Source organism: Urocitellus parryii, chromosome 7, assembly GCF_045843805.1.
Source record: "Urocitellus parryii isolate mUroPar1 chromosome 7, mUroPar1.hap1, whole genome shotgun sequence".
Taxonomy (NCBI): Eukaryota; Metazoa; Chordata; class Mammalia; order Rodentia; family Sciuridae; genus Urocitellus; species Urocitellus parryii.
Window position 1 is genome coordinate 162,398,259 of NC_135537.1, and position 27,577 is coordinate 162,425,835.

General features: G+C 53.9%; 1 protein-coding gene across 3 annotated transcripts in view; it reads left to right on the forward strand.

Annotated features, from left to right (window-relative positions):
- Nucleotides 1–27,577, forward strand: part of Rara (retinoic acid receptor alpha) — a 35,378-nt gene continuing 7,801 nt past the window's right edge. Inside the window, exons 1-3 of one of the 3 annotated variants that reach the window (XM_026387021.2) lie at nt 1–185; nt 12,549–13,093; nt 26,861–27,009. In XM_026387021.2, the coding sequence (XP_026242806.1) occupies nt 12,916–13,093; nt 26,861–27,009 (327 nt within the window). In that variant the 5' untranslated portion in view covers nt 1–185; nt 12,549–12,915. Of the gene's footprint in view, nt 186–3,069; nt 3,098–12,548; nt 13,094–21,141; nt 21,732–26,860; nt 27,010–27,577 lie in introns of those variants that run through there. The other 2 variants (XM_026387022.2, XM_026387023.2) reach the window with 2 other exon arrangements.

Genomic DNA, 27,577 nt, shown 5'->3' on the forward strand with positions numbered 1-27,577 from the left:
TTTCAGCCTCCGCACGTGACTCGCCATGGCCGCTGCCGTCGCCCCGCGCCCCTGAGCCGCGGCCCCCCGGACGGCTCCTCTCCCGGGACCCCACAACCCTGACGCCAAGCAGCGCCGAGGCGCCGGGTTAGGGCAGACGCCGTGCCCGCTGACTCTCCAGACGTGTTGCGTCCCCCTGCTGCGAGGTAACCTCTCCCCCGGGATTCACGGGAGCCCTCGGCTCCCTCTGGCTTCGGGGCCCGGTGGCCTGCTCTTGATAGGAGCCACGGGCAGGGACCAAGTGCCAGGCAGTTCCGACCCGAACCTGAGGGTTCCTGGGCTTCCCAGCCGTCCGCCTCCGTGTCCAGGGTGGGGGAGCCCCATCTGTGCGTCTGTCTGCGCCGAGTCTTCGCGCGCAGCCTTGAGGCGTCTGGGGTAGTCTGCCGTGCGTGTCCCCGGCGCTCGAGCCGTGTCAGAACCGCCACTGGGAACTCCTGCTCTCTCTTTTCTCCTCAAAACCACGCAAAACAAAAAGACTTTCAAACCTGTTTGGGGAGAGATCAGATGCCCAACGGACTAGCCCCCTCCCTCCTTCCTCCTGTTACCTGAGCCGCCCTGTGGTTTGGGGAGAATCAGCAAGGGGACCCACCCCCACCAGAAAGAGCTGGATGGGGGCGGGGCCCACCCAGCTGGTGTCCCCCATGGAGTGAGGGGAGCCGTCAGAATTGGGTGCGGAGCCAGTGTAGTCGTGTGGGGGGTGTCCTTGGGTCTTGTGTTACAATGGGGTTTTGGAAGCCTTTTAGGGTGGAGGAGGACAGAATAGACTGGCCGACCTTGCTCTGCCTAGGATGTCTGGGACCTGGTGCCACCCACGAGGCTTGGAAGCTGCTAGCCAGATGTGTGTATGTGTGTCGGGTGCGGGGGAGGGAAAAATCAGCTTGGCTATGTCCCCTCTCCTCATTTCTGGGTACTGCCCTGTTGTCAGGCTGCTCCATAGAAAGAGGGGCAGGCCCCCATTGTACTAACCTGGGGGTGGGGACCAGCTTATATGAAAAATCAGATTTTAAAAAGTCCACCAGCCTTGGAGAAGTTTCTTCATTCTTCATCCTGTCTTGGATAGGATGCCCAGTATGTTGACATGTAAGGGTACCCCCCTCACCCCACCTTGTGTCAACTCCCTCTTCTGCCATCAGGTTATCTTCTGCCTGCTGCCTGTGTGTACGCATGTATACACACACAAAGCATATAAATATGTCTGTGTTTATATATATATATATATATATATATATATATATATATATATATATAAATGTTTTCTGAGGGGATTGTACCTGAGAACACTTCCTGACTGCTCACCCTTTGTTGCTTACCCCAGCCCTCATTTCTGCTCCTGACTCCCCCCACATTAGTGGGGAGATTGAGAGATGTCTCTTGCACATTTTCTTGGCTGCAGTCTTTATAAGGGTATTAATACCCTTTGTGGGGAAGTGGTTCAGTAAGGACCCTCCTGGGGCTTGCTAGGAAATTAGGGTCTAGGTCCCCAAATTCCTCAAGCTCCTTCAGGACTGTATGGGGAGGCTGGACTGGGGAAGCCCCAGGTTGGAGTTGGGGTGGCTTAGAGCTTTGGGGCTTCCCCCCCTGGAGGGTTGGAGATGAGTCTGGGGGAGGGAACAAGAGAAAGTATTTGGACTTGGGATCTGGTTCTTCCTCCTGGAGGAAGAAGGGGAATGATTGTGGAGTCAGAGTTTGTGGCTATGAAAGATGGTGCACAGGAGAGTTGGGACATCAGTACTGCATGAGAGTCCTGGCTATGAAACAGAGAGGTCAGTAGGGTCAGACATGAGTAGGCCTTTGGGAACTGAGGATCTTGGATTTGCAGGGACTTTGAGGGTGTAAGCTTGTGCCTGAGGTGGTCATTGCAGGGTTGCACCACCAGACTTTTTTTTTTTAATATTTTTTAGATGTTGATGGGCCTTTATTTTATTTATACATGGTGCTGAGATTCGAACCCAGGGCCTCACACATGCCAGGCAAGCACTCTACCACTGAGCCATGATCCCAGCCCCAAAGGTTTTTTTGTTTGTTTATGTTTTTTGGTGCTGGGGATTGAACCCAGGGCCTTGCGCTTGTGAGACAAGCACTCTACCAACTGAGCTATATCCCCAGGCCCCACCACCAGACTCTTGAGGCAGTGCAGATGAAGTGGCAGTTCTGAGAGGACCCTGGGATTGGAACAGCTTAATCCTGGCCACCTCCTCCTAAATCCCTTATATCTTGCTCCCTTCAGTCTGACCCTAAATGCCCCTGCTGCCACCCTGGGATACCTCTCTAGTTTCCCTCCTACTCCCAACCCTCCAGCACTCTGGCAGGAAGCTAGCTGTAGGCAGCCCCATCCTGATCGCCCCGTTCCTCCCACGCTGGGCATAGTCACCCACTCATGCCATGACGTGGTTCCTGCCACCCAGTCTACATGGGGGAGAGAATATTGTCTGAGTGGCCTTCAGGTTTGTTTGGGGGATATCAACCCAGAGCCCAGTTAATTAGCTCCCCTTCCCTAAACCTTTTGGTCTCTGAAGCTGGCTCTACTCTGTGGGACCTATCTCCCCAGGCCACTCTTTGCTCAGGTTCTAGAGTCTTAGGTGGGATGGTCCTCAGAATTATGTGATGTGAGGGTAGGGCCTGCCCCCAAATACAAGGCTCAGTATCCAGATTTCTTCCCTCTGGGAGGCATGAGCAGGGCAGGACTTAGGCTTGGCTGGAGGGGTAGGTATGTTGAGGGCTGCCTTGTGGAGTCTGGTTGGGAGCACTGCTTGGGATTTAGGGTGACGGGCATTTGGGGAAGATAATCCTCTCCCTGTGACGAGGAGTAAGTGGGATAATCTCCACTTGCCCAGCACCTCACGCCCCTGTCTGGTGGTAATGGTTTGGGAGTGTGGGAAGTTGGCAGGGCCCCTGGCAAGACGTCCAGAGTTGTCTTGGCTTACTGGGTTTTGGGAAAGGAGTGTGGCAACTGATACCCTCAGCTCCCAGGGCTTTGGCTGCACATCCTCTCTGACGCCTGCTCCTTCCTCCCTTTGCTCTCCTCTCCACCCTCCGGCTGCTGTCTGGAGCACACAGGGTTTGTGGGGGGGATGTGGGGCGGAGGGTAGAGACTGGATCTCTGTGTGTGTCCAGGGAGTGTTCTGGGAATTGGCAGGACTGACTGAGGGTATTTGGGTGTCTCTGCAGGGTGGGCGGCATGTGGGGACCTGGCCCAGAGTGTGAGAATGTGTCAGAGTCGGTGTGTCTGTCCCCAGTCTGGCTTGGGTGTGGGTGTCTCTTGCTTCGTCTGGATCTTGCCTCCTGCTCTAGTCTTCATCCCCCTCCTTCCCTCCACCCCAACCAGGACCGCCTGCTTACTCTCCTTCTCCCGCAACTGGAGCCTCCCTTGCCTGTTCCTGGAATTTGGAGAGGAGGAGGAGGAAGAGGCAGGCAGACAGACCTCCCACACTCTAGCCTGCCCGCCCGCTCGCCCGCCTGGCATCCTGGGGAAATGAAATAGGTGCTGTGGAACTAAGTTTTCCCTGGCTTCCCCAGACCCTCTTGCATACAGTAGCCAGCTCTTACAGATGGGCCATGGGCTGCCCGCCTCTCTGGGCAATGACTCTCCTTCTACTTAGTGTCCTGCCCCACAAGGCCCCTGCTGGACCTCCAGGCACCACTGTTAGCCTGGGGAGCCAGTAAGGGGATTAGGCTGCTGCCAGCTTGGCCAGCACCTGTTGCCAATCCCAACCCTGTAACTGGAGCTGGCTAGGGAGGGGGCTGCAAAATGACAGGTGGAATTTCTGCAGCTAGGCAACCTTCCCACCCAGCCCCCAACTGGATAAGTCTTTCCTTTCTGGCCTGAAGAAGGAAAGCCTGCCCACTATCTCCCCAAGTGTCAAGATGATCTTAGGGTTGATGCCCAATGACGCCTGTCCCCATCACTGACTGCTGAGCCGGGATGCCCTCCTTCAAGTTTTCAGAGCTCTGCTGCTTTGCAGGCTAGGGATTGTGTGTGTGTGTGTGTGTGTGTGTGTGTGTGTGTGTGTGTGTTGGGGGATGGCTGGGGGTGGTTCTCTGTTAATGTTTTAATTGCATAAAAACTGGGAGCTCAGCTCTGGACCAGTGGGGAGTCTGGGTCTGGCTGGCCGCCCAGTTTGGGCTAAATATAGTCTGGGACATCTGCAGAGAAGAGGAGGGGGGTGGAGGGAGGTTCCATTCCCCCCACCTCCAGCCAAGGTGCCCTCGTCTTGGCAGGCACCTTGGAGCAGGGAGGGGGATTCCTCAGCACAAAAGGCAGAGGAGAGGTAGCAGGGGCTAGGCACAGTTGGAACTGTACCTACCTGGAGACTAGTAGATACCTGAGATGAACCCAGAGGCTCATTAAAGGACCTGAATCGGGTGTGCCTGCTGGATCCTTCCCACCCCCAAACACCCCCCCATAGCTGCCCGAGGTCAGGTTGTCTCCATATGTCACTGCGCCCATCCAGCGTTGTGTCACAGTGACCCATTCACTGTGTGCCTGTGTGTATACACCTACCTTGGAGTGGCTTATTTCTAGCCCCTCCCCCTGAAGCCTCTGTCCCCTGGGTCCTACTGCAGGTCCCCAGCCCTCCTTTCCTCTGTCCCTTGCCCCACAGCGAAAACTTCAGTCCAGGAATCGAGACTTGAGAAGGGGAAACTGCGGTGGGGAGTTCTCTGATCTCCAGTCACGGCAGGAAGTGGAGAGGAGGGGGACCGAGGGGGGGGAACAGTGAGTGGCAGGCAAGGAGGGAGGACCCTGTCAACCCTGCACTGACTGACCGTGCATATGGTGATGGAGGATGGCAACCCTCCCAGCGGTGCTCCCTTTCCCTCCAGCTCCAGGTGGAGGAAACTTGAGGGACAGCTGATTCCCCAGGGGCTGTGAACAATCTTTGTCACCCCCCCAACAGTGAGAAAAAAATGTCTTCCTGTCACGTGGCTGTCACTTCCTGTCCCACTGTGGTTCCCTGGGTGTTTGTTGTTGGTTGTCATGGTGATGGCTGCCGTAGGCACTACCCCTGGTTCTTGTGGGGAGAAAGCTGCCCCTCCCCTCAAAGCCCACAGTTGGGAGGGGGACTTGGGGGGCCTGACTAGGGGGCCTTTTCAGGCTGAGTGTGTGTGGTCTCTGATGCCCTAGGTCCCCCAGGGCCCCCCAGACTTTTGTCTGTGGGAAGGAGTCACAGCCACCTACTCAGACTGAGTGTTGGGGAGATTGTGACCGCATCTGGCTGTGCTTGACTATGGCTGTGACTGCGCATCTGACTGATTTGGCGGCCCCATCCCTTCCAACCCTCTGCTTCCTAAGATCCCAGGTCACGAAGCCCCTGCCTTCCCTATTTCCCTCATACAGTTTGGGAGCCCTCTCTCATCTTGTGTTTTGATGGACACCACCTTCCCCAGGGAGTTTCTGTAGCTTCTTGGGATCAAGACTGGAGTGTGGAGGGACTCTGGGCAGGGTCCCCTGTGTGTTTTGGGGGTGGGAATGGATCTGTAGACTGTGCTTTCTCCTACACAGAACCAGTACCAGCTTCTCCCTTATCCTGCACCCTTGTTCTTTAGGGAAGGCCATGAGCTCTGTGACCAGATTTCCCCACCCACTGTGGGCTTCCCTGATCAGCTGGGGACAAGAGATTCCCCTTAGTTCTAGCCCCAACTGAGTGGTTGGGTGTGGAGTAGGAAGTTCCTGGGGGGTCGATGGGTGTGGGGTATGGGGCGGGGCACAGTCTGACTCAGGCCTAGTCTGGGGTCAGAGCCAAAAGGATATCCTGAGGTAGGAAGGGGGCTGTTCCTGGCTTCCCTGCAGCTTAGGTCCCCAGGGAAGGATGCTGGGAGTGGGCTGGTAGCATCTAGTCCTGTTGGCAGTTTGCCCTAGGATTCAGAATATGGCAGGCTCAGGGTTGGGGCCCAGATGAGGCCATGAGTGGGTGAGTGCTATAGCCTGTTCCCCTACTTGCTGTTCTGTCCCATTTCTCTTTTAGCCCTCTGCTCCCCAGTGCTTCCTGCTTGGTGTATTGCCCGGAGGCGGGGGACAGGGGCAGCTGCCAAGGTGAGGGTGGGGAAAGCCCCATGCCAGGCTGGGTGTGATGATGGTGGTTTCCAAACTGGGGGGTCCCCTTAGTGCCCCTCTGGTCCCCCACCAGACAGAGGTGCCTTTGTGTGGTCCATACACTCCTGTGGTCTGGCAGTAGCCTCAGCAGGCTCATCTCTTCCTCTTCCTGTTTTCTTCCTTCCCCATTTGGTCCCTCTCCCTGAATCCTGGGCTGCCCCCTGCCCTTTCACCTACTCTGTACTTCAAAGGAAGACCTAGTAGGGGGTCTTCAGCTCTGGTTCTGGGTGGGCATCGCAGCTACCCTGGGCTTTAGAGGTCCTTAGCATGGCTCCAGAGGGCTCTCAGGTGCCATCCTTGGGGGTACTTGGCAGATATCCCCACTTCTTCCTCCTAGAACCTGACCTGTCCTGGGCTTAGGTTCCTGCCTAGATTCAGTCACTGCTGACATTGTGGGGACTGGGAGCCAGGCAGCTCTGTGGACGTGGGACAGGACTTGGGGCTGGACTTGGGGCTGTGTGGAGTACAAATTGCAGGGACAACCATTCTTCTGGAATAAAGTGCTGTCTTGAGGCAGTGGGCAGTGGGAGGCCCCAGCAGCACTACTGCTCTCCCTTGATGTCTGTGAGGATGTGCTCAGGGCCTGGACATACTGGTGCAGGTTTTCAAGCCAGTCCTAGCTACAGAGAAGCTGGGATTCTGTGAGGCTGGTAGTGAAGAGGTACCCTCCACCTGTACTAGCCTTCCCCAGGTGATCCTTCTCAAGCCCTCCTCAGGTGTTCTCTTTGAAAATGAGGCTGGGCTTCCCTTGGAGGAAGAGTGAGAGCCATGGCTAGAGCGGCCTCTTGCAAAAAGGAAAAAGGGAATAGTGGTCATCACGCTCCCCAGCCCGTCTGCAGATGGAGAAGGGGGGGGAGGGGAGAGGTTGTGGCTTTGTGTGTGTGTGAGTGTGTTTTCCTGGAAAGTTTATAAATAGTTCCAGCCCACTGTTCTAGTTTGAAATGTGCCCTGTCCCGCCCTGCTTGGCCAGCTCGGCCAGCTCAGCCAGCTCCTGGCAGAGTAGGGGGTCCAGAGGAGGCAGGGCTTTGTTTCTGCCAGAGCTGGAGTCCCTCCCACCCAAGTTGAGCTTGAGCTCTGGGTGTCATTTGCATATGATTCATTAACTGTCTAGAATGCTTAGGAAACCCCCTGTCTCCCCTTCTTATAAACTCCTCAATCCTTGCCTCTTTCTCTTAGTCCCTCCGGAGGGGACTGCTTGACTTCTATTCCTGGGCAACTGTTGTTTCAGGGAGCCAGGGGAACAGAGAGGAGAGAATGAATGAAGAAGAAGGCAGGCTGGGCCCAGCTGAGCTTGGGGATCCCTGGCTCCATTCCCCTGAGGATAGGGGAGGAAATGGTCTATTTCTCTTCCCCCTTCTTCCCTCCCCAAATCCAGAGATTTCCCTTTTTTGGTTTGTGAAATTCAAGAAGGGAATTTGGGAAAGGGTTGTGGTCAGGCCTCCACCCACATCCCTAATATCCGTCTCCCACATCCCTCTCCTCTGTCTGGGGGAAGCAGACCCTGGAAAATGGGTAGTGTTTCCTCCCTGCCCTGTCCACAGAGGCGAGCAGGAGATGACCAGACTGCTGAGGCCCTGGGTGATAGTGAAAGGCGCAGGGAGGGAGGGCCTAGGTGCCCAGTTCTCCCCCTGCACCAGGCTTCTGCTAGGTGCTTTCCAGGGCTTCATCTCTTAAATCCCACAACCAGCTGTTGAGATAGGCAGTTCACAGGCTAGAAAACAGATGCTTAGAGAGGTTAAGTGACTTGCCTAAGGTCGCCCAGAGTGGCAGAGCTGAGATTTGACCTCTGTTTTTTTCCTGTCATTTTTATGGTTCAGTCAGCTCTTACCTTTTTCCTCTAGTGTGTGTGACTCTAGGGTGTGATCCTGGCACCTTTTAGAGGTGAAAGAGGCCCCAGCAAACAGGGGCACATGGCTAGTGATAGGCATTCTCACCCCCACCCTTTTCTGTTGGGCTCAGTATATTGGAGTTGTGGGTCTGTGGTTTTCTCTCTCTCTAGGGAGGGTATCGTGGGCAGTGGAGGTGGCTGGCATAGGGTGGGGGTTGGATGTGGGTAGTTTGTTTTCCCTCTCTTTGGTGCTGGTTTCGATTCTCTGATGGGGCCTTCTCTACCCCTGTGTACAGGGTGCTGGGGCCCAGGCCCCTCCATGAGGGTCATGGCTCCTAAGGGACTTTGAGGCGGGGCCTGTGCCCTTTCAGTCCCATCCACCATCATCCCTGTCCTTGCCCATCCCTGTTCCTTGGTTAGCCTGGCCCTTGGCCCATTTCTATGACCTTTGCCCCCTCATTTGGTTCTGGGTTCTCCCTCCCCAGGGAGCTGAGCAGCTTTGTACTGAAGTCTGCTGCAGGCTGAGCTGGGTTAGGCTATTGGAGGTTCTGGTAGGGGGCAGGGAAGGACTTTCAAGCCTGTCCCTGGGGTGTTTGTCTGGAGGGGGAACCTTGAAACCTGATCCACTTTCAAAGTCTTTAGAATCAGAATTGAGGTGTTCATTCTAAGGTGACTGTAGTTACCTCTTTTCTGGGAGCAAGGCTGAGCTCCAGAAAGTGCCCAGCTGGGCACCAAGCAGTCCAGGCTGGGTGTCTCCCAAACCCCCAAAGCCTGGGGTCTAGAGTGAATGGCTTTCTGGGCCTCAGCCTTGGTTCAGGAGGCCTCAACTTTGGGTCAGCTGCTCCCTGGGCTTCACCTCTAGGGAGGCAGGCTCTGGATGTGAATCCATTTAGTCTGGATCCTGGTTGTGCATGGGGAGGCGATGTACATGGGCTCGGCTCACAGGGAGGACTTTGGAGCATTTCTTGGCAGAAGAGGTAGACAGAAAGGCCAACCTGGCTGTGTGAGGGCCAGGGAATATGCACTTTGGGAAACTGTGGGACTATGGTTGTGTGTCTTCTGGGAGTGTGTTCAGGGGCCCATACAAATTCTGAACTGTGTTCACTACATGGTGGAGCCCAGGTGTGAGATGGTATCTCGAGGTTCCCTCTCCTCACGTGCATGCCTGCACACACAGGCTGGGGTTGCAAGCATGCTCTTGCCCACCTTCATGCTTTCTATAGACCTACATGGTGTGAGTTTCTGCAAGTGCACGGTGTATGTGTGTGAGGGTCCAACTATAGACACTTATGAGGTTTGGCCAGCCCCTCCTTTGCTTGCTTGGCTCCCCCAGCTCAAGTTCCCTTTGTGTGGGGCCCCACTGGAATAGGGGGTAGGGGAGTAGGGTGGCAGCTGGTAGCTGGTCCAGTGGGTGGGGCCCCTTTTCCTCTGACTTTGCTTTTTCTGCCTGGGAGGGAATCAGCAGGGCCTGGGAAGGGAAGAGGGCACCTCATTCTGGAGTGAGAGTGAAGAGAGAGGCCTTGTGCTTGTCATAATAAGTAACAGTAAAAAAATCACGGTCATTAACAAAATCCAGATTTTACTCCAGAGGCAGCTGCTTCCTTCTTAGCCAGTACCTGTTCCTTCCCTTAATCTCTCCATCAGTCTGACACAGGCTGGCTGGCTGGTCCAGCTGGGCTCAGAAGTCTTGGCCTCTTCCATAGTGGCCTTGGCAGAAAATCCCCCATCCCAGTCCTGGTCTCCAGCCAAATACTGGCCATGTACGTGTCCTCTGGTTTCTGGGTTTGAGCCTAGGGCTTGGAGCTTGGAACCTGGTATAACCTAAGCTCAGTGGGTGAGGATGGAGGATGTTAGAAAGGGTAAGTCCTTATTTTGGGTCTCTGTAGCCCTTTTTCTTTTCTTTTAACAGCTTTATTGAGACGTAATTCACAAACCATAAAATTCACCCATTAAAGTATATAATTCAGTGGCTCTAGTTTATTCACATGGTTGTGCAACTGCCACAATACTTTTTTTAAAAATATTTTTTAGTTGGGGGCTGGGGGTGTGGCTCAAGCGGTAGCGCGCTCGCCTGGCATGCGTGCAGCCCGGGTTCGATTCTCAGCACCACATACAAAGATGTTGTGTCTGCCAATAACTAAAAAATAAATATTAAAATTCTCTCTCTCTCTTTCTCTCTCTCCCTCTCTCACTCTCTCTTTTTTAAAAAAAGACTCATTTAAAAAATATATTTTTTAGTTGTAGAGGGACACAATAGTTATTTATTTATTTACTTATGTTTGTGTGGTGCTGAGGATTGAACCTAATGCCTCACACTTGCAAGCAGGCACTCTGCCACTGAGCCGCAATTCCAGCCCCACAGTCACTTTTATGGCATTTTCTTTTTCTTTCTTTCTTTTTCTTTTTTTTTTTTTGTACTGGGGATTGAACCCAGGAGTGCTTTACTCCTGAGCTATATCCCTAGCCCCTTTTTTAAATTTGATATGGGATCTGACTAAGTTGCTGATGCTGTCCTCAAACTTGTGATCCTCCTGCTTCAGCCTCACAAGTCATTGAGATTACAGGCATGTACCACCAAGCCCTGAACCTTAATAACATTTTTTTTTAATATTTATTTTTTTTAGTTTTAGGTGGGTACAATATCTTTATTTTTATGTGGTACTGAGTATTAAACCCAATGCCTCATGCACAGGAGGCAAGCACTCTACCACTGAGCCACAACCCCAGCGCTTTAATAGCACTTTTGTCACTCCAAAAAGAGCCCCTGTACCCATCAGCAGTTACTTCCCATTTCTCTCATATCCACACCCTGGTAACCACAAGTCTACTTTCTGCCTGCATAGCTTTGTCACTCCTGGATATTTTATATAAATTGAATCATACAATAGATAGTCTTTTGTAATTATCATATTGTTTTCAAGGTTTACCCAGGTTATAGTGTGTGTTAGTACTTCATTTCTTTTTTTGGCAGAATAGTAGTCTCCTGTAGATAGTTGACATTTTATTTATCCATTTATCAGCTGATGGACATTTGAGTTGGTTCTACTTTTTGGCTATTATGAACAATGCTGCTCTGAACATTTATGTACAAGTCTTTTTGTGGACTTATATCTCTTGGGTAGATACATAGGAGTGGATTTGGTGGGTCATATGCTACCTGTGTTTAACCTTTTGAGGAATTACCAACGCAGCTATACTATTTACATTCCCACCAGCCTTGTATGAGGATTCCAATTTCTCCATATCCTCAACTATACTTGTTATTTTCTGTCTTCTTTATTAGAGCCATCCTGTGATGTGTGCATACCTTGCATACCTTTCTTCTTCTTCTTCTTCTTCTTCTTCTTCTTTTTTTTTGGTGCTGAGGATTAAACCCAGGGCCTTGTGCATGCAAGGGAAGCACTCTACCAACTGATCTATATTCCCAGCCCATCCTTTATTATTCTTGAGATAGTACCTGGTGGAAGAGGAAGGGAAAGAAACAAGACTGGGTAGAGTTTCTTGTGATTTTGATTGGCTGTGATTTATTTTTACATACATATACACAATATATATATGTACATATATATATATATAAATATATACATTTCATATATATATATATAAAGTTTGTTATTTGTAACCCATAATCCAAATGAATTTAAAATATCTTGTTGTGGATCTGTTTCTCATTTTTCTTCTCTCTGTTTTGTGCTACCTGTCTCACTGTCATAGAATCTCTGGGTTCACCACTGCCTATCTACTCCTTGTGTATCCTCTGCTCCCAGCTGTTGAAACAGGGTGTGGATCTGTGTACACACTGCTAAGGGGGTCATCTAGCCTTTTATCTTTGGCCTACCTCCCATCCCATTCCTCGGTGTGTTGCTTCTGCAGACAAAAGTGTTGTGGTGAACTCTGAGATCAACCTCTCTTGCCCCTTCATTGCTGGAGGTGGGAGACTTTCCACCCTGGGCAGTCCTGGCCCTCTTAACACATTGCCCACTCCCCCACACTCCGGACCATCCATGCTCTTAGGCATTGGAAGTGATACCTAGGGGTCTTTGATTTCCATTTTCCCCTCTGTGTGTATGTAAATGGGCCTCGTCCCCAGGCGTGTGGGACCAACCCATCTGGGGTGCTGGGAATTAGATTTGGGGTGGGAAGTGATATAAGAGGGGCCTCTTGGCTAAGGAGTCATTTTTCTGAGAAGTGCCAATGCTTTAGGGAAGCGGCTTTTTCTCCACTCCTCCCCCAATGCACATTCTTTGCATCTTGACCTCAGGTAACCCACACTGAGGAAGGAGAGCCAGCTGCCTGCCTCTGCTGCATTGATATTTTGAGGTGGCACTGTAGACCCTTTCCCTGAGGATTCTGGGTGAGAGGCCCTCTGATACTCTGGGCTATGTCCCCAGCCTGGCTCTGCTATCCTGCCACCCCCAGCAGTGCCTGGGCCCTGCTCCCAGGCTGGCTTTGCCAGCCAGGCATGGTGCCAGCTGTCTGCTCAGCTGGTGCCACAGGAAAATCTCCGGTCACCCAGGTTAGGGAGCTCCACGGGGAATCCCATGTGCCTTTTCCTCAGTGTCCACTCACCTGTCTTTTCTCCTTTTGCAGCACCACAGGACATGGCCCCCCCAACTGCCTAGCTGGGGTCCGTCTAGGAGTGGCATCTCTTTTGGTACCCTGAAGGCCAGCTCTGAACCTTCCCAGGAAAGTGACAGCTCACAGAACTGCTTCGCCAAAGGACCAACTCTTGGGATATTCCCCAACCCACCTGGCCCCCCAGCTAGGGTGGGGGCTCCAGAAGGCTGAGATTGGTTTGTTGACGTTGGACAGCAGCTCCAGGACAGAAGAGGGGGGTGGGCTGACCACCCAAACCCCCTCTGGGCCCAGGCCCCATGCCTCGAGGAGGGGCAGCCTGAAGCCCGCCACAGCTCCCTGCCAGACTATCTGCCTGCTCTTCTGACTGTGGTCGCTTGGCATGGCCAGCAACAGCAGCTCCTGCCCAACACCTGGGGGTGGGCACCTCAATGGGTACCCGGTGCCTCCCTATGCCTTCTTCTTCCCTCCTATGCTGGGTGGACTCTCCCCACCAGGCCCTCTGACCACTCTCCAGCACCAGCTTCCAGTTAGTGGATACAGCACACCATCCCCAGCCAGTAAGTCTGGGTGTCGGGGGAGGCTTTGTGGGAGGGAGATGTGGAGGGCAGCAGGCTCAGGGCTTGGGCTCTTGGCACATCTATTCTGCTGGGAGCGTAATGAGTGGCAAGGTCTTTTCCAGACCAGTGGGATTATGGTGTGGGGAGCTCAAGGATGAAAGTCCCACTGCCTGTAGGCTTGTTTGCAGTGTTTGACATTGAGGGTGGCAGAGAGATGAACCATGCTGTTCCCAGCTCTGTGGAATCCCTTGTGCCCCTCTCCTGTGCTCTGCCGTTGAGGGCCTTTATAAATAGTTCCAAGGACTGGACACAGAGGCTGGAGGTGAATAAACAAACCTCTCAACATTTGGTGGAAATGGCAGCTCTATGGAGAGCTAGAGAGTTGTCCCTAACCTACGTGCCCCCATCCACTACTCTGAGGGAAAGGGCTTCTAAGTAAAGGCAGGTGGCTAGAGCCCTCTGCTCTACCCCACTAGCACCCCCCACTAGCACCCCATTTCTTTTTGTGGGAGAGTGAGAGAGGGACTGGCAGTTGAGCCTGGTGGACAGGGTTAAGTATCCCAGGAGAGGGCGCTCGGATTGGACTCTGGCTTAGACATATGCATGGTCTTGGCAGGGCCTGTGTTTTCTGCCTCCACCCTTTGCTGTGATGGTCACCCATTGGCTGGGTGGGGGTCTCAGTACTCTTCCCTGGCTGGCCAAGCCAGGTAGTGGGAGGTGGCGGCAGCTATGGCCAGCTGGCAGAGTCCAGGCCTGAGGCCTGCCAGGCCGCTTACAGTAACTCTGGCCCCCAGGGCCCAGCTGGGCGCCAGGCCAGGGTTGGGGAGGAGGGAGCCAGGCCTGGCCTGGGGCAGGAGTGGGTGGAAGCAGCAGAACAGGCCATGGACGGCTGGCTGGCTGGTCAGCTGCTGACCTGGGAAATGTGTCCCACCTCTCCTGGCCGTCAGGGACTGAACACCCCGCCCTGGGTACCCACGGCCCCTCCCACAGCTATTGGCAAGCTGCCTGGCACCACTGCCCTATGTGCCTGGCTGGGCTGGGTTAGTGTCCCCTTCTCAGTGTGGGGGCAGAACTCTCTCCCCGGAGCCAGGGAGTCTCTTTGTCCCTGGGGCAGGCCCTGGCTGGGCACCTCACTGCCCACACTGGCCGTCGGCCCACTGCCACCACTGCTTCCTGGATCGCCTCCTCTGGCTCCACCACAGCCCCCTCCCTTCAGGCCCCACTAGCCACCAGGAATAGGAACTCTATATCTGTGCTCCTCTAAAAGTTCCCTGTACTTTGTGCCCTGGGGCTAGGGGACAGACAGGTGCTGCCTCAGTTTCTTTTTGCAAACCCTTTCTGAAAGCTTCATCTTCTGTTTCTGCTCCTTCTTCTGTCTACCTCATATAGGAGGGTGAGGCAGATGGAGTCTGGGAACCCCAATTCTGGTCTGGTCTTTTAGTTTGTGTTGGTGACAGGAGAAGGACAGCCTCTGGGGTTCAGGGTTGCTGGGGATTGGGTGGGTGCATCTATATGGAATATTTGCTACATTTGAAGGGAGCAGAATTAATAGTCCAGTCTCAGGTCATTGCAGCTGGAAGAACATCTGCTTCTTGTCATGGTGGGATTTTTAAGGAGTAGAGGAGTTGGGATCCTGCAACCTGGTGCCTGTGGATAGCTTTTCCTTCCCCAGGTGATGGGAACATAGCCCTACCTGGGGCCTATATTCACTGGAGAGTTGGAGGTGGGGGGCTAGGGCCTGGTCCTTGTCCTTGCCCTTTCTCTGCCAGACAGAGCAAATGTTTTGCCCTCCCCTGAGTGTTGCAAGCTTCTTCCTCTTTCTTAGAGGTGGGTGGGGAGGGATTCCTACCCTGGTAACCTTCTACCCCCAGGGTGGGGTACCCACATTTCGGGCAAATGTGGCCTTCTTTGGCTTTCTCCACCCAAGTTAAGCAATGCCCCCTTCCTGTCCCCTCCTCTGTGAGCCTGTTAGTTTCCCAGCTCCTCCCCCACTCCTAGTAAACAACAACAATTTCTCTTCCTATTTAGACCCCCAGCTTCTGAGCTTCCTTTTCTGAGATCAGAGGCATGGCTTTGGGTTTGAAGGCATCTCTTTCCTTCTCCTGTAGGGGTGGAGGAGCCTGGTGATCAGAGCTCTTCAGCTCTGGGTAGGGAAGCAGGACTGATAAAGATGTCACATGTCTGTCTTGGAGATGGAGGCAGCTTAGCTTGCCCCTTGGGGCTGACGATGGGGATCAGGCTGTTCTGGGAGAGATGAGATTGGTGGCCTTCCATTCCTGAAGGGAGCAATGGTGTACTCTGGTCCTCTGAGGAAAACTCACTGAGGATACTGCCTTTTCTTGTTCCCTACTGAGCAAAGGTGTTGGGACGGTTCCTCCAACCCCTTTCAGCTCTCTACCCAGGTGGGGTGGAGGCAGCACCTTAGGTGTTCTGAGTGTGCCCTTCAGAAACCAAGTGGCCTGTGGAAAGACAGAACTCCTCTCTGGTTCACTGTGGGGAAAGGTGGGCATTATCCTAATGCCTGCTGCATCCTCCCAGGGAACCAGGTGGGAGGCCCCCAAGAGAGTATGAGACCTTCCTCTCCCCTTTGTGCTTGGCCTCTGAGGACTGGTGTTTGCTGTGGAGGTTTGGGATGCTGTGTGTATTATGGAGGGTTTTAGGGGTGAAGGTCAAGGTTGATTTTTTGTGTTAAGAAGGAAATTAAGGGGCTGAGGATATAGCTCAGTTGGTAGAGTGCTTGCCTTTCATGCACAAGGCCATGGGTTCGATCGCCAGCACCAAAAAACAAACAAGAAGGGAATTAATGGCTAGTGTGTATTTGGTGAGAGAGTTCCAGAGTTGAGTGTGTTTTGGGAGAATCAAATCCAGTGCTCCAGAGGGGGTGTTGGCTAGCTTGCTTATTTGCCAGGGCTCAGGGTGGGACATGATTTATGGCATAGCTTGTGTGCTTAAGGGGGAAGTGATCTTTCTACTGTTGTGTTTGGGAGGAGAGGGTCTCTCTTTCTTATGCTTGTGTCATGGCTCTGCTCAGCTGAAAGGGAGAACTAATCTTCCTTTTTTGTTGCTTACCCTGAGAATTCCATAGGCCAAGGGGTCTGACTGGGGGCCATGGAGTGGGCATTGGAGCTCGCCGGTCAAAACTTGGACATACTATGTGTGATTACCTCTCAGAACATGTTTCCTCATTTATAAAACAGGGATATTACCAGAACCTACCTCAGAGGACTGAGTTAGGCAAGATTGTCAAGGTATTGTATTCAGCTGTGTGTGGCACATGACCCTAAGCCATTGGACCTTCGTTGTTTGTAGGTGGGAGCTGGAGAGAAAAGGAGGCTGTGGGTCAGGAACTTTATCTGGGTTTTACAAATCTTAATCCCTACAATCTTGGGAGAGGGAACTTACTCCCATTTACACAAGTTAAAACTTAAGGTATGGCAGAACCCAATCTGGAGGACTGTAAAGTGGGGCTGTTTCCCACCATCCAGATAGGCAGGTGTGGGGGAGGCACTTCCTGGGTGGAGAGCCTGGAGGGAATTCTGTGCCAATGTTGACACTCCCTCCTGTTGTCCTATGGCTGAGGCCCTGTCTCTGCTTTAGCTTTCCTGCCCCACCCCCACCCCAGGGGGGTGCAAGGAAGGCACCAAGCCACACCCCCTCTTCTCTGTTTTGGATTCTGAAGGCTGGAGGAAAGGGGAGATAAGATGCCAGCCAGATCTCCATCCTGTCCTGGAAGTTGTGGCTACAATCTGTTCACACCCATCCCCACCTCCAGTCTGCCCGCTGCAGCCCACAAGAGTTTGCAGAGCTCAGTGGGTACCCTCCCCCCATCTTCAGACAGACACTGAAGGAACAGCATGTAAAAGCCACAGTTCCTATTATTCTTATTTTGTTTCAATTTGTGGGGTGGGTGCAGGGAAGTTCAAAGCAGTCAACAGAGAAGCCAGGGATGGGAGCCTGAAAGCGTGGCTCCAGATTTTCCATCTGGGAGTTTGCTGTGTGTCCACAGAGACTGGGGAGTGTCCCCAGGGTTTGGGTAAGCCTGGACCTGAGGCACAGTGGAGGGGGCTATGCCTTCCTCTTTTCTACTTCCTCTCTTTTGCAGTCTGTACATCCTCCCTCCCTTCTTCCCACTCTCAGATCGGGGGAGGGGATGCTGCCTAGCAATGCCTTTTCTGGGGGTCCAAAATGCAGAGTCAACTGAGAGCCCTTGGGAAAGGGAGTTGTCTGAATGAAAATGGGATCCTTCACCTTTAATCTTCCAGCATGGATAAAGCACAGGCTCTCTCAGTGCAGGTCTACTGCCAGTGGCAGTAGAGGCTCATGGAAGGAAGCCTCTCTTTCTCTTAGGGGAGTCAGGTTCTGAGGCATTGTGTCCACCTCATGCCAAGGGATATGTGCCCATGTGGATGTGCTAGTACAGGACCTGACAGCCCTGTGAGGGGTAGTATCTGTGGAAAGAGGAAGTGGTACCTTCTCCAAGTCATGCTGGGGTGGTACCTTCTTCTCCTCCATGGCCAGGATAGACTGGAGGTCATTCAGCTCTGGCTATATCAAATAGAGGTCTTCCTCTTCCTGAAGGTGACCTGACACCCCTCTACCCTTATCTTCCCCCAAGGGCAGAAGTCCTAAAATATAGTTCTTCCTGTGTGGCCTTGGGCAAGTCACCTAACCTCTCTCTGAGTCTGTTTTGTCCTTCTTGAAGAAAGACTCCTAGTTTGTCCCTGGCTGGACTAGTTGCTGTGAGGCCACAATGACCCACTTGCTGGTGATAGCTTCTGTGAGTTTCAAATGCCTTCAAGAACAGTGATAACAAGGGGCAGGGTGGAGCTGGGCATTGTCTTGGGAGATGGCCACCCTGTATTCAGATCTGGCATCAGGCCTCATGATCTGTTTAATGTCCCCTCTAGTTGAAGGTGGGGACAGAAGGGAAGACACACTGCTTAGCACAAGTGGGAGCTGGTTCAGCCCACTCTTGCTCTGGGTTTGCTAAGCACAAAGCCCTGGAGGAGCTGGAGCTGGGAGAATGAAGCAGAGGAGGATGGGGTCCAAGCTTCCACACCCTGCTGTTGGCCAGAGCCTTCCTTTTCTCCTCTTCTCCTACTGCCCCAGGATACTGTGTTCTGCCTTGACCTGCTGCATGACCTTGCAGTTGCCCAGAACAGGCACCTCGCCCCAGCTTTTCTTTTCTAGCTCTGGAAATCCTATCCATCCTTCAAGGAACATCTTGAATGCTGCCTCTTCCCCAAAATCTTCACAGATGTTCTCCTTTCCTTGCCATCCTCTCCCTCCCTCCCTCCTTTGAATGCCTGTGGCTCCTTAGTTTTTTCTTTCTTACAACACTCATCTCTTTACCAGTTACTTCTCCCTTTCCTACAGTGAGCTATAATCATTTGGGAGATCTTGCCCTGACCACAAGGGACAGTGTCAGATCCCTTACCACTTTGCAGCTGTGAGCATAGAGCCTAGCACATAACTGGTGCCAAAGAGCTACATCATTGGACGGAAAGATACCAAGGGCACAGAAGTACTCTGTCCTCTTCTCCAGCAGCCTCATTCACTGCCAAGACTTGCATACCTATCCCAGCCCCCAGTATTCCTTCTGCAACCTTGACCTTCAGTGCTGAGCCCCAAACCCATCTATCTGCCCAGTAGCAGAAGGACTTCTCTATAGTGCTGTCTCAGGAACTTAGCTATTGTGTAAGCTATACCAGATACCCTTTCCCACTCCACCCCACCCCCATTGGTTCTTTCTTTAAAATATCTTGTGAATTCACCTTTCTCTGTCCCTCACCACTGCCAGTTTCTTATGCTAAGCTACCTTTGCCTTAGCCTGGACTCCTGCAGTAGCTTCTAAATGGTCATTCTTGCCATCCTTTTTTAATCCATTCTTTTTGGTGGTGCCAGGGATTGAACCCAGGGCCTTGTGCATGCTGGGCAAGCACTTTACCAACCCCACTCTAATTCATTCTTCACACAGTATGAATTTCTTCAGGTCTTGCTTCTTTGCTTGTAATCTTTTTATGACTTCTCCTTGCATTTATGATAAAATCCAAAAGCCTTATTGAAACCTACATAGTCTGGTCTTAGCCCACTTTCCAACCTGGTCTGATGCCTCTTTTTCCTCTTGAATTTCATCTGCATCCATCCTGTCTTCTGTCAGTTCCTTGAATGAATCATCAACTTCTTTACCTCCAGGACCTTTGCACAGGCTCTTTTATTGGAACTGTACTCCTTTCTGTTCTTTCCGTGATTTCTGAATTTCTAAAATGTCTCTGCTTTGAATTTTTCCCTGACCTTGACACCTTTCTTTCAGAGCACACTATACTTGTGACATAATACTCTCTCTCTCTCTCTCTCTCTCTCTGTATATATATATATATATATATATATATATATATATATATATACACACACACACACACACACACACACACACACATATGTACATATAATGTTTTCATATTACACATTAGTAGATGTTACTCCAGAAGGTCTTCAGGATATCCACTTTATAAAAGACACTTAGAAAATACAGTTCATATTGAGTTGCTTTGGTGGAAGCATGTGCTCTGGTGACAGAAACTTGCATCTTTACCCATTATATTAGTAGTGTGATCTTGCAGGACTCACCTACTCTTGCTGAGATTTCAGTTTCTTTTCTTGGTGGTATTGGGGATCGAACCAGTCTCATGCAGCTAGGAAATGCTCTACCATTAAGCCACATCTCCAACCCAAACTGTTTATTTTTAAAGCCTCTTGCAGTTGCTGTGAGAATTAAGTGACAACATATGTAAAGCACCTGGCTTCTAGAAGAATAACCTTCTGTTTTAGGTAAATTCATCTCCTTTTTACAGAGCAGGGTAAAGGGATACACCTCCTCCAGGGGCATCCCCTTTTTCTAAGGACCTACCCAACCAAGGTCCTTCTTTCAAAGAAACAGACATCCTAGGCATCCTGAGGGCTTCCGGGAGGAAGTGGTCAGCTGGAAGACACCAGACCCTCCTTTTATCTCTCCAGGGCTGGACCATTTGGCTGTGAATCCTAGTTCCCTAGCTGGGAGACACCCTGGGCGGGGCTTTGCTCACCGGAAGCACGCAGAGTGGGGAGGAGAACCCCCTCTGCTTGTGTTTGTGCCAACAGTACTGCGCTGCCGCGTTGGGTTCCGGCGGGCGGGCTGGTGGCCCGAGTCATACATGATGTCACAGACAGTGACACAAGCCGGGCGTCTCATTCAGACACAGTACCCAAGTTGCACAATGTCACAACCGGGACACTAGGCACGCTGCGTTCGTGGCTCTAATGCTTGGCCACAGGCACCACGGCCCAACCCCACCTTCGGCCGTTCTCTGCGTGTCTGGGAGAGCTGGCCGGGTCGGGTCGGGCCGGGCAGGGGACCGGCGGGCGAACCCTGCGGGTGATGTCACGGGCAGCGGTGGGTGGGTCACTTGGAGGTGAGGCGCCGCTAGGCGAGTTCAGCGAGAGTTCAGCCGCATTGCATTAGGCAAATGAGGCCGGGGCTGGGTGGGGGTGTGTGTTAAGGGGAGGACAGGGGACCACCCCACCTCCCCGGTCTCCGCAGCGCCTGCCCGGGATTGACCAAAGCTGGGTGGGGGGGAAGCTGGGAGCCGGAACTGGGATGGGTGAGACGCCCGCCCCTCTTCCGCCCGCACCCCTCCTTTCCCGTACCCTGCCTCCGTCTGTACTCGGTGTACTCCTCCTTTGGTTCGTTTTTCTCTTCCTTCCCCTCTTCTTCCCCTTCGAGGATCTCCCCACTCGCTCTTCACTCGTCTCCCTGTGTTTCGTCATCTACAGTCAGACCCGCCCCAAAAGGGTTAAGCCAGGGGCGGTGCCTGATCGGGGCGGGGCAGAGGAGAGGGGGTGGGACCGGAGGGAGGGGGCTGTCGGCCGGGGGCGGGGGCTGGGGGGGCCAAGACACACACGGGAGACCCATCTAGCCGCCCGCGGCCCGGCCTGGCGGAGGCGGGGCCGCTCAGGGTTCCCACCCCCACCCGGAATCCTCGCCCAGGAGAAGCCGGGGAGTCCCGGAGCGTTGGAGGAAGTGCTCGGAGACCCCCCCACCCCGCCTGCTCCTTACCGAACCCGCCTCCCGCCTGCGGACTTCGGGAGCCGTCGGACTCTTCCTCGGACACGGGAGACTTGAGATGGGAGCCCCCTCGAGGTGAAGCCGCCGAGTTCCCTGGCCTCCACTGAGCGTCCCCTCCCAGGGACCCCAGTCTGCACACGCAACTTCCCGCTTTCCACCTGGGACTGGTGGAGGGACTGGTGGAGAGACCGGCGGACTTAGACATTGGCACTTAAGGACAAGGGCTGCCTGGCTGCCCGGGTCGCCAGTCGGGGCAAGGGGACGTATTCCTTGTCCCCGGCCTCTGCTCGGATGGCGCGGCCGGCTGAGTGAGGGGGCGGCACGCAGGACTTCCCCACCTGGACCTCTTGTTTTCAAGGGGGAAGATGTACGAGAGTGTGGAAGTGGGGGGGCTTGCCCCCACCCCTAACCCCTTCCTAGTGGTGGATTTTTATAACCAGAATCGAGCCTGTTTACTCCCGGAGAAGGGGCTCCCCGCCCCGGGTCCCTACTCCACTCCGCTCCGGACTCCGCTTTGGAATGGCTCAAACCACTGTATGTACTGGCCTCCTCTCTGCTATTGTAGGAGGTGTGGGTGGCGGTGGGGCTTCCACTTCTCCCCGGGGATGCACCTGGGCGCGGTAGGGGTCTTGTCCCTCCCCTTCACTTTCCCTTATCTCACTTCCACTTGAGTGCCCTAGCTGGACAATTGTCCCCAGTCACCCTGGGGTGCTGTTTCTGTTATAACCGGGCTGAGGAACTTTGAGGGTTCCTCCTTTCAAGGAAGCATTCATTCACCTCTCTTGCACTTCTTCCAGGGGACATGAAGCCCAGCCTCTTGCCCCCAGTTTATATCTTCTTGTTTGGAATCCCATAGCTTACCAGCAGGCCGGAGGGTGGGATAAAGGTGCTCCTGTGAGCTTGTCTGATCCCAGGGGGAGGGGCTATCTCCCCAGATCCCACCCCTGCTAAAGCCTGGGAGAGAACCCCCTCCCATGTACATCTGCTGACCCTAGCCCCCACTCTTGTGTCATTAGAGTGGGTATCAGGAGAGTGCTCCGTCTTTGGTGCTTCCAGTGGGGTGTGGCAGAAGGGGCAACTTCACCAGATCCTAGTGTACTGTCCTGACCCAACCCTTAGGTAGGGACCAATCTTAGGGAGGGGTATCTGGTTCATCTGGAGGTGTCTTGGCCCCAGACACTGGCTAGCATCGAAAAGGATTCTTTCTCCAGGAATGGAAGGAAGAGGCTGCTCTGTTGGGAATAATCCTCCTTCCTCTAGTCCTAATCTGGGTTGAGTTTGTCTTTGTGGGTCTGGGGCTGTTCTGGAAATGAGGAGTATATTATTCTCTCCTAACCCGACTGGCCACCAAATCCTTTTGTTAGTCTAGGAAATAGGGCCAGGTGTCTTTTGCCGTCCCTAAGAGGGGCCTGATGAGAACCCTGATGTCCTGGCAGTTGAGTACCTTCTCTAGTCAGGGTTTAGGCTGGAGAGGGAGGGGTTTGTGTATGCCAGGGTGAACACCTGGGTGTATTCATGCCCATCTGTGAGGTGGGCAAGAACAGGCGCTTGGGGGGTTATTGTTAGGTGACTCAGATTTCTTACCCTATCCATCTGTACTCAGCTCTTCCCAGGAGGTTCTCCCACCTTCTTAGACCTGCTGCCACTCTCTTGCCTGCCAGGGAGGAATGGAGGGGGTCTCTGGGGATCTGGCAGATTAGAAAGATTAAATGGCAAAGGACTTACCCACCCACCCGTAGCCCCTCTTGCTTCAGGAAGAGACCTGAGGTGGACAGATAGCCCACCTCTGCCCTCCCAGAGACTCCTCTACACCAGTCTTTCCTATTGTCCTGCCCCCTGACCTTTGCCTCTGGGGCTGAATCAGCTGTGAGGCTGCCGACCAGGAGGGAGGGGTGAGTGATAACCACTGGCTTTGGAAAAAGGGAGGTGAAAGAGGTGACATTAGAACCCTTTCCATTATCCCAGCAGTGGAGGAAAAAGTCCCCTCTTTACATGCACACCCTCCACAGGGATAACTGGGGCAGGGCTGCCAGGCCCACCCCTTTCACTGCCTTCTCTAGACCACTGGGGATCTGGGAATCTGAGCCCTTGGGCTTCAGCCCCTGTCTCTTCCTTAGCCCATGGAGACAGCTCAGCTCTACCTGGCCCAGAACTAGAAGGAAGGAGGTTTGCAGAGTCCTACATGTGGCCAGTTTGGTGAGGCTGCTTCCCCCAACCACTGGATATGAGGAAGTGGAGACCTGCTTCATACTCAGCCTGGAGTGGGTTTGAGCTAGAGGCCTGGGTTCCAGTTCCCCTAGTCAGAGTGGGGTGTGTATATGGCAGCCATGGGGTATGAGTTTGCTCTGAGGCATGCAGGAAGAACCTGGAGTTGTGGTGGCCACTAGACCCTGTCTAGAGTGCATAGGACCAATGTCACCCCTTGGTATGGTGAGGCTCTCTGGGGACTGGAGTCATTTTCCAGCCCCCTCATGGAGAATTCTCCACTCACCCCTTGCCTCCTGGAAAAGAGCAGGTTTGTGTGGAAGGAGACCTACTGGATCCCGCAGGGACCTGGAGACCTTGCCTCCCTCTCCGCAGCCCCCATTTCTGTGCCCTAGACAAGGGGTGCATAGGATGTGGCGCCCCATCTGTCCCCCACCAATCTCCGCAGCTCACGCCTCCGCCCGCTCCCAGACGTCCAAGAATGTGAAGCACGTGGATGCCCCTAGTGGGGGAGGGGAGAGATGCTTATCGAGCGGCCCGCTGGGCTCAGGGCTTTCTTTCCCTGGTTGGCTGGCTGTGCTACACCCAGAGCCACCCCCACCCTCTTCCCCGGTGTAGGCTGGGCAGTTGAGAGAGGGTCCTTTGCCCCCTCCCCAATTCTCCCCAGGGTTTGTGGAAGGGAGCTGTGGAGGAGAGGGCGCCAGCTGGATTGGGAGGGGAGCCGCTGGCCAGGGGCCCGGCTGATTTCCTGCTGATCTCCTCCAGGAAACCGGCCCCTTGCGCGAGCCTGCGAAAGGCTCTGGGGCGGCTCAGGGGCGTGGGGACTCCGAGTGCTCTGCGCGCCCGCCCAGGAGGGGGAACTGGGGAGGGGCACCCTGGCAGCAGTGGCGGGAGGGGACGCCGGGCTTCCTGGGCCGGTTCCAGCCCTCTACTGGGCGCTGGAACTTTGAGCTGAGAAGGTGTGGTCCTTCTTCTGCTTTAGTCCTGATTCAGGAAGAGGAGAGATTTGTGGGCTGGGGCCTCTCGGAAGGGAGGCCTGCAGGGAGGGGCCAGGGTAGTCCCTCCTGGGTGGTATCTTTCCCCCTCCCTCTAGTGTGCAGAATTATAGCTGTGCTCTAATTCGTGCTGAAGCAGAGGGAGCCTGGAGTCCCCACACCTCTGCCTTGTCCCTCCTGCCTTGCTGGTTGGAAGCCTGGGGAGGTGGGGACTGTGCCCCAGGCTCTGGGTTCAAAGGGCAGAGCAGGAAACCTTGAGCTGGGTTATCTGGGTGACAGGTGGGGATATGTTGGGGTGGGGGTGTAGCTAGACTGTATTGCAGCCTAAAAGGTAGCCAATCAAGCTGCTGTGGGATGGCTGAAAGGGGCTTCACCCAGCCCAAACTGTAGCCCCAGCCCTGGGTAAATTGTAAAAAGCACATTTTTTTCAGCTCTATAAACAACCCCTGGACTTTGCCTTAGCTTCAAATGTCTATGAGCCTTTGCCCCTCTGGTGTGTCCCTGACTGGCTGCTCCTCATCCTGGTATCCTGTGCCTTCCTCTGCTCCCCCTTCCTATCTGTACCCCAGAGCTCCCTCGGTTCTCTCCTCCTCCAGTCTGGTTCATTTTAGAGGGCGGGCTTAGGGCAAAGGATGGGTTAGAAGGGGAGGGGAGGTCAAAGCTTTCTTCCCCTGCCTGTTGGAATGCTGACCAGGATTCTAGGCCACAGCCCCCCCACCTCCTTGTCCTTGATGCCCCCCCCCCAGTCCCGGATTGTCTATTGTTACTGCTTTTACATCTTGGAAAAAGTTAGCACAACAAAGGGCTCCTTTGTTGCTCACCCCTCTGCCTCCTGGCCTCACCCAGGCCCCCCCAACCCCCCCCCCCAGCAGCTGTTCGTTGGCCTCCCTGCCTGTCTGATTTGCTTGTCTGGCTTGGGGAGAATGAGATGGGGGGAAAAAACAGGCCAGGACAGTTTGGTGTTGGGGTGAAGAGCAGAAGGCTGGGGGTGTAGGCATAGGTAGTCCCTTCACTGCAGGTTGCTCTCTGGGCAGGAAGGAGAACATGGGCTACAGTAGTACTGGTCAGCTGGGCTGACCAGCAAAGTGGTGCCCAGGCCTTACTAAGAGCCAGGAAAGCCTGCCAAGGTTGTTGGCCTGGTTCCCTGTCATCAACTGCCTGGCATCCCCTGGTATGTTTGCAGGTAAGGGGGGGAGGGTGCTACAGCCCCCTTGTCCCCACACGTCCTTTCTCTGTTCCTGGACTTTGGGGCCATAGGATTCATGTCTGTAAGGTACTTGGACCAGGAGCTGGGGTTACTTTAAATGCCAGTTTCTTATATGCTAGAGTGTAGAGTGGAGCTTGATTGGGGTGTGTGCAGAAACATGTTCCTAGGGAAGCATCCTTACTCATCTTTGGCCCCAAGGAAGTGGATGTGGCAGGCCTCAGGAGGACGCTGGATGGCCCCTTGGGGATCGAGGATTACCTCTGTTGTAGTTCTTATCCAGCACACTGCATCCCCAGTTGCCCAGGCTCTAGACATAGACATCCCCCACCCAGGCCAATCCTGTTTGGCCTGGGGTGATGGGCATGGAGCCAGGCACTAGGGAGATTTGGCCAGTGGGGGCTGCCCATGCTGGCTGGGTCACCCCTCCTGGCTTGCCCTCTTGGAGCTGAATAACAGAAGGAGAGGGGGTAGTAACCCGGACATAGTATTGAGGCCAGACAGACAGAGCATTGATGGGAACAGACCCCCTTTGTCATGATGCTTCCCCCCAGACATCGGGCACCCAGAGTGATGGGTTCCTGGGGCCATAGGGACTCTTTTCCTGTCTTCAAGGGATCTCCCTAAATATCTCTAGGAGGCCTAGCTTGCTCTACCCCAATATTTGTGATTCTTCTTTGCACACCCTGCCTTGAGTCCCTGGCCAGGGGATTGTTTGGGTGGAGGAGGGGCTGTGGTTGCTGGCAGAAGGGGTGGAGGGGGGAGCGGAAGCTGAGGGGGCTGAGGGAGTGGCCGGCTTTGAATATCCTGTTGACCCCAGTTTCCTCTGCCCCCAGCTTATGTCCTCTTCTCTCCCTCCCTCATCAGGTCTTAACTCCTTCCTACCTCTGGGGAAACCAAGCCAAGATGCCTGGAGCCCTCAGCTTTGGAACTGGGCTAATTCCTGCTCCCCACCCCACAAGCACAGCCATACACACACACACACACACACACACACACACACATCTGATGATTTATAATCTGATCTTTCTGGTGTCAAAGGTGGGGTCCTGGAAAAGTAGTCAGGAGTGATGGGGGAAATAGAGGTGTCATGGCAGCCTCCTTCCTCAGGGGAAGGCTGAGAGTGCCAGCTTTCCTGAGACTGTCCCTGCCCCAGGCTTTGAATCCTGCTGCAATGGTGAGCATAGGCTCCTGGATGGGACCAGGAGGCAGGGTGGGGCAAGGTCTCTAACTGCTCTCTGCTCTCTTTTCTCTTGTAGCCATTGAGACCCAGAGCAGCAGTTCCGAAGAGATAGTGCCCAGCCCTCCCTCGCCACCCCCTCTGCCTCGCATCTACAAGCCTTGCTTTGTCTGTCAAGACAAATCCTCAGGCTACCACTATGGGGTCAGCGCCTGTGAGGGCTGCAAGGTGAGTTGAAGGAGTCATGGGGAAGGGCAGTCCTGATTAGATAAATGGGATGTCCCCAAAGATGTTGCTCTTGAGACTTAATAGCAGCAGTGGAGGCGTAGGGGACACCTGCAGTAGATCCTCCTCCATGATGCCAAGGCTCCCTGAAACCAGTGGTGCCCTCCTGCCTGAGCTGCTTTCCCCAAATCCATCCTCCTGCTGGCAGGGCAAACATTGTTCTGCCACCGCTGCCCAGGTTGCCATGGTGAGCTGGCTGCCGACAGGCTCTTGGCTGGGGACCCAGGAGGCCTGCCCCCGGCGGCCCTGTCTGAACCTCACCATGGCAGCCGGGCAGAAGGCATTTGGGAGCAGGCACCCTGCCTTGGCCTCCCCTTCAGGCACCCAGACTGTGGTGTGGGCTCCTCATGTCTGGCTGGCCCCACCCATACCTTAGACTCCAGGTTAGATGTAGCTGTACCTTCCCAGCAGCTCTTCTCCCTGTGAGTCTCGTACTGGGTTCTTCTTCCAGAAGTAGGGCTTACAAACTGCACAGCTTCAGGGCTGTGTTTGACTCTGGGTCACAGCCTAG